Source organism: Staurois parvus, unplaced genomic scaffold, assembly GCF_062004578.1.
Source record: "Staurois parvus isolate SC_StPar_1 unplaced genomic scaffold, SC_StPar_1.0 ptg000204l, whole genome shotgun sequence".
NCBI lineage: Eukaryota > Metazoa > Chordata > Amphibia > Anura > Ranidae > Staurois > Staurois parvus.
The window spans coordinates 1,069,991-1,077,048 of record NW_028318000.1 but is presented as its reverse complement, the minus strand read 5'-3'; the positions used below and the strand labels follow the sequence as shown (position 1 = coordinate 1,077,048).

The following is a 7,058-nucleotide window of genomic DNA, read 5'->3' as shown; positions in this document are numbered from 1 at the left end:
ATGGATATCAGGCTGGTGGTGTTGAACATTTTACTGGTTGCAGTAAGTGGGCGCTTGCACAGGAGACTCTGCCCGATATCCAGCTATTTATCTGTGATGTCTTCTGACATAACAACACTAAAAGAGCTGCAACATGAACATGAAAAGAACATGTCCACCAATGCAATGAGATGTTACAGAAGAATGCTGAGACACAAACCCTCTGTATGTGACCTTACACAGAAGGATCGCCTTATCCTGACCTTGGAGCGGGTGTCACTAACTGTTGAGGTTCTAACAAACATGTCTATGTCTGCTCAGCATGAAACTGTAAAACAGGCACTTATGGTTTTCCTCAAACTGAAAGATGATCTGATGGTCTGTAGAGGATCTCCAGAATACAGTGAGCCCACCTCACCTGAGCTCAAGCTGTGGCTGCATCACCTCCAACATTTTCAGGAAGCTGCATCTCCGGATTGTGTGCAGGAGGCTGTAATCCTAAGTCTTATCCCTCTGAGAGTGGAAGATGTGACATGTTGGGCTCTCAACCAATAATCTCAACATCAAAGAAACTTCTGGCTTGTGAAATGTAAGAACAGATAAGTCCCTTATGCTTTATCTCAACACATCGGAACCAGGAAGACCATCAGGATGAAGGATAAGCAGTAAAGGATCCACTTTTTTACTATAGACATATTCTTCTACACCGTACTACTGAAGGACATACAGTACTACCTTAAAGTATCTACTCATCTTTCTTCTACTACAGTCTGTTTAGGCCTGCTGTACAACATAGGATATTCATCCATAAAGTACATTGCAAGTACAGGATTTATCCACCTATCCTATGAGGGATTTCATAACCACAAACGTATATATCATAAATGGACCTAATTGTTTACCCAGCAGAGGAGATTCCACGTCAACCCACAAACAACTCACCTACTCTCTACACAGCATAAATATTGCAAGTATAGGAAAAGGAAGGTTCTTGTCATATCTGTTTATATCTATTTTTTAACCTTTAAGTATTTGATGTTATTTATTTAATAGTATTTATATTCTATAAGTTATTTAAATATTGATTTTATGAGTTTTTTAGCTCCTTGGAGGATGCAATGTATCTGTAATTTGTTTAGGTTAAACAACAATGTTTTATTTAATTTTATTTAATTTCAGTGATAAATGTATTCACACACATTTGCAATTTATAAATAGAAAGTATGATACAGACTGCTTATAGAAATATAATAGTTGTGAAAGGAGATATTGTTGACATATCTCTTTATTTCTATTTTTAACGTTATTTAATTAATATATTTTTATAAGTTATTAAAATATTTATTTCATGAGTTTCTAGCTACCTGGACGATGCAATGTATCTGTTATTTATCTGAAATGTATTATGTTAAACAAAAATGTTTTACATTTATTTCAGTGATAAATGTATATACACACATGTGCAATGAACAAATAAAAGAGCAAAATACAGACAGTTGTGTTTTAATTTTTTTCAGAAGTTTGTGTTTTTGTGTAACCTTCTGTACACTATTTGTACAAGCTTTGTCTCTTGAGAAAAGAAAAGAATAGGACTTCTATTTAGATGATGTAGGACACAGTTCACCATGTAACAGAACAAACCAGTGAATGCCAAGATAGTCGCAAGAAGGATGCTCTGTACTTTGGAAATAAATTCAAGTCACAAAACAGCAGCAATTTTAAGGTTTTCACAATGCAAGTTTACTTCTTAATAGGGAGTACAGGATAAAAACCATACAGACACCAACACAATAATGCGTGTGAGACAATTGTACACCGTACTACTGAGTCATAGCACATCATGGATAGATCCGCATATCTTTAAATAGCCACCCAGCAAAGTAGGTAAGAAGAGGATGATGGTAATATCAAAACCAGATTACCAACAGGATCCTGAAATCACATATTTAAAAGCATCAACATACACAAAAACTGCTTCCCAGACTCAGTATACAGACAACATTGCATATGTACAAAGGGAAAACATTCAACATTGCTTGCTACCAGTTGTTATCCACAAAATACTATTAAAGCTGTATAAGTGGGGTAGAAAGAATTGTTTTGGATGTTTTGGAAGTCCTTTAGTTTGAAGATGTCATGGAATGGCTAAGACAGAGAAATATCTACAGTATACTCTGAATGAGGCTAAGGAAATGTACAGTGGGAAAAACAGGAAGGTTTTGTTGGGAGACCGGGACAGCTAATGATTGTCTGGCAAACCTATACGTGGGACCATCTTTTCCACTTTATTTATTTTCATTTATTTATTTCAGGTGCGTATATAGCGCCATCAATTTACACAGCGCTTTTACATATATTTTGTACATTCACATCAGTCCCTAACCCTCAAGGGGCGTACAATCTACGGCCCCTAACTCACATTCATACATACACATACTAGGGCCAGTTTAGACAGGAACCAATTAACCTACCAGCATGTCTTTGGAGTTTGGAAGAAAACCAGAGTACCCAGAAGATGCACACGCAGGCACAGGGAGAACATGCAAATGCCAGGCAGGTGGTGCCGTGGCTGGGATGTCGAACTAACGACCCTAGTACTGCCAGGCGGAAGTGCTAATCATTTTGCCACTGAGCATTAACTACTTTTAAACAAATTATTCAGCATGATTTGCCCATTTTACATGGGAATAGTAAGCTGTATACCATTTTACTCTATTTTTTCGAATTAAGTTGTCGCTTCTCCTCTAAGAGAGCACCCACCTTGGGATCGATTCTTTTTAATTCCAAAATGAGGTCTGATACAAAGAATAAGGTGAAGGGGTCCCTCAAATGTGGGTTCAATACATGTTGCTATTATACATTTTGTACAAAGATCAGAATGATACAATCTTTTTTTTTTAATCAGACAAAATGTATTTTAAAAAAAAATGTACAAAGAATATACAAACTTCTTCTTTCCAGAGTTAACAACATTCCAGAGTGTGCATTTATTCAGACCACATAATCATGTACAATATCCATATTGAGGGGTTAGACAAAAAATTTGGAAACACTACATGATTTGCAGGAGTGAAAGTGACGACATGTTTCACATTGAAAGTGGAAGTGATGCAACATTCTTTTGCTTCTGCTGTGTGATGAGACACCTAGCTAAATCATGGGAAGCCTCACTTTCATCATTCACTGCGTGCGCTGCTAGTAGTACAGAGTTGTGTCAGAACTTACTGGGATTCAAAGAGAGCAAATTGTTGGTGGCCGCTTAGCTGGTGCCATTGTGTCTGAAGTTGCCAATTTATTTGCCATGTCACGAGGCACAGTATCAGAGGTTATTAAACCATATACAGTTTCCAGGAAAATGACGTTTGATAAGCATAAGTGCGGTCTACGTGGTCAACTGACTGAAAGAGACAAAAGGACATTGCACAGGATTGTGACCCGGAATAATCGGAACAGCTTTTAATTGCTTTGGGCTGCTCTGAATCTCTCTGGCTGCAGGTTTGATGTTTTCCCCCTGCATTCTAGAGGCTTCTAGAACATAGTGGGTGGGAAAGCCAAATGAGCAGCCTGAATTTTTGTTGTGCTTCAGCCAATCCCTGATGAGGTGTGTCCAGCAGATGGCTGAAGGGGCTGATCAAATAGTCTGAGTTTCAGGACAGCAGGGTCTACCTGTTGAAGGGATTTCACTTGTCTGGGAAGTGGTGGTTATGCTTAGCAAGGTCTCAGCTATGGCAGAGCTAGGGGGCCTATAACTTAGAGTATCTCTGACACCCCAAGACTTCACCTAAAGGATCAAGTCCACACAGCCTCACTAGAACGTATCTGGAGGAAGCAAAAGGGGCACAGCTGCTCCCCCTGGCTTCGTGATCAGCATAGGGCCAATCAGCACTGTGCAGACAGAGGTTCAGGGGTTTTGCATCCTCCTAGAGCAGAAATAAAACTCAACCTACAAGCTTTAACATGTGCTCTACTGGACACTGATAGAAGTCATAAGACTGCTCTAACTGCTGATGAGAAAAGGTATTTAGCAGTTTACATTCACTAAAATAATTACATTTCCATGTTCTGTGTATTGTGGGAGACCAGATATAATGAATGCAGGGTCCTGGATCTAGTAACACTTTAAGTGTTTGGAGTATCCCATACCACCGCTAACGCTAAAAAACTTTAAAAAGACATCCCCTAGACTGTTCAATGACTTGGAGTGAATGGAATGTTGCTGTGTGCCTGGCTGCCTTTGCACTGTGTGGGGAAAGAACCTGTTAAACTCAGTGGCTCCTACGGGGGTAGCAATACAGGTCTTATTTTTCACTTCCTTTGCTTTTAACATTCATTCATTTGCAATGTTGCCTGTATATTGTGCCTTGAAAGCTTCATTTTTATAAGTGTTAATGTTTTTAGATTTGTGTGATTTCTGAGCCTATTGGTAATCTGGTTCAGGTATTACCATTATCCTTGTCTTGCCTACCTTGGTGGGTGGATATATAAGATTAGGGGGGTCCAGCCATACTTTGCTTCAAAAATTGACTGAAAGAAGTTACCATTTGTATGGATTTTTTCCTGTACTTGTAATGAAAATATAACTTTACAGCTCCACTCATTTTAAAGCAATTATAAGGTGAGAGCAGAGAAAATTACTAATATAAATGGAAAGACTGACGTTCAGTTGACCTTTCAGGTGAAGTGAACTACCAACGGTCAGTATAAAAATAATTATATAAATGAGGCAGCGTATATGCAGATGGTTATGACTGGACCCCCCATTCTGAGCAGCAACATGAAATTATGTATGTAAATTTATAAACACATATGCAGCGCTGAAAGATAATAAAGTGATTGGTGCGGGGGCCTTATAGCGCTATAGGTGATCAATCAAGTATGATGTGAATCGTCCAATGATGACATAGCAGCAAAGTGAATAAATAAATAAAATATATAAATATAAAGTGTCTTGAGTGATATTTGACATATATATATAAAGTCCAGCAATTATGTGATCTGTGTCGGTGAAATCCGTGACAGGAACTGATAATGTGATTGCACTCACCAGAAGCACAATTTAAAAGCGTATTTGTGTATATAATATCCCATAGTGGTCATCTGGGTATGGACAAGGATGTTGGAAATCATCTGGCACACGATCGGCATGCAAGGTAACTTCGGACCTCTCTCACAGTATTCAAGGACATCTCTTCAGACCTCATAGACCACCAGATGAAACACAGCAAGAAACTGGAGAATCTCCACCTTAGAGGCTCATCAGTAATGAGCCAGAGAATAAAGTGAGCCCATATCGCTCTGTTCTCATCTCCTTCACTACATTCAGGTACAGGTTCAATGCGATACAGTAGACCCAAGCCAGGGCACACCAGTCTTCTCTCCAATCAAGCCAAGAGCTTTTTTTTGCTCTTGGCTTGATTAGAGAGAAGATTGGTGTTCCCTGGCTTGGGTTTGCTGTATCACATTGAACCTGTACCAGAATGTAGTGATGCACAGCACAGCCATCCAAAGCAGTGTGATTACAGTGAAGCACACTGACACAGCCCCCTAGTAAAACACTCCTAGCATAGTTAACCCTTTGATTGCCCTCATGTTAACCCCTTCCTGCCCAGTGTTATTGGTACAGTGTCAATGCTTTTTATTTTAGCACTGATCACTGTACTGATATCACAGTGATAGAATGCCTGCCGCAGTCCTGCTATAAGTCGCTAATCGCCGCCATTACTAGTATAAATAAAAAAATAAAAGAATATTTCCAGTATATATACTGACATTTGTAAATGCAAAGACATGTAGCAGAATACATGTTGGTGTACATTTTTTACATTTTTTTACTGGATGTGTTTAATAGCAAAAATTCAAAAATATTGTTTTTTTTCTCAAAACTGTCAGCCTTTTTTTTATAGTGCAAAAAATAGAAACTGCACAACCGATCAAATAACACCAAAAGAAAGCTGAATTTGTGGGAAAAAAAAGGATGCAAATTTCATTTAGGTGCAGCGTTGCATGAGTGCGCAATTGTCAGTTAAATTAACGCAGCGCCATATCGCAAAAAATGGGCTGGTCAGGAAGGGGGGTAAATCCTCAGGCGGGCAAGTGGTTAAGATCAGTTAAAAACACTAATAATATTGTACAGCTTAAATTTGGCTTGAAAACTACAAAACCCAGAATCCCTGCAGAGGCACGTGCATGCGTAATGACATCACGGCTTCCAGCAGTGGGGGAGGACTGTGGTGACTGTACAGTCACATTTTGACTCCCTACACAGCTGTTGTAGCAGAAACGTGTAGATGAGACTGGGAAGCTTGAAGTTTTAAATACAAAGTCTATTTAACTACATATCTATTTTTGTGATCCTTGGCTTCAACCACTTTGTGAATGCAATATGCCTATTGAAGTCCTCATGCTCTGTTTCATGAGAATGGTAAGGGGACACCACAGTTTAATAAAAAGTTATATACAAATATAATACAGGTGTTTTTGCTGTTTCTTTCAGTTTTGCATTTTTAAATGTCACACAGAAAATAACAAACATTCATAAAATAAAAAAAGTTTTCGTATTATAGGTTAAAAAAAACATAAATAAATGGTAGATTGATACATATTTGTTACATTTTCCTTTTTCTTTTTATGTTTCTAAACTTTATGATGAAAAATGTACAAAACTGTTGTGGTTTTTCCTGTTGGTAATAATACGTTATAAAAGTTATTTTGTGAACCTGGGTCCTCCGTACAGAGGAGAGTCCTGTAGCAGGAAGGAGGAGATTCCTGTGTGACAGGTAGAAGAATCTCACCAGCTATCTGACGTTACCTTCTTACCTGTATGGAAAGGAAACTGAAAGTGATAAGAAGTTCCCTGAGCAGTTATACACTCTCTCCTGTCACTTGAGTTCTGAACGGAAGAGAACTCCACCACATCATGAAAATGAAGACATTTTTCTTCTGCAGACTGGGATATAAAGGAGGAAACATGGAAACAAGACTTCAGATCAACCGGAGATCAGCACTGTGGAGTGACAGTGTAACAGAACAAATATCTGGAACCAAAAAGACATTACCAGATCCAACCCAGCAGAACAGAA

General features: G+C 38.5%; 1 protein-coding gene across 1 annotated transcript; it reads left to right on the top strand.

Annotated features, from left to right (window-relative positions):
- Positions 1 to 534, top strand: LOC149461380 (interferon lambda-3-like). Its single transcript, XM_089678392.1, has one exon. The coding sequence runs from the start codon at positions 1 to 3 to the stop codon at positions 532 to 534; it is 534 nt and encodes a 177-aa protein (XP_089534518.1).
- The last annotated feature ends 6,524 nt before the right edge of the window (positions 535 to 7,058 follow it).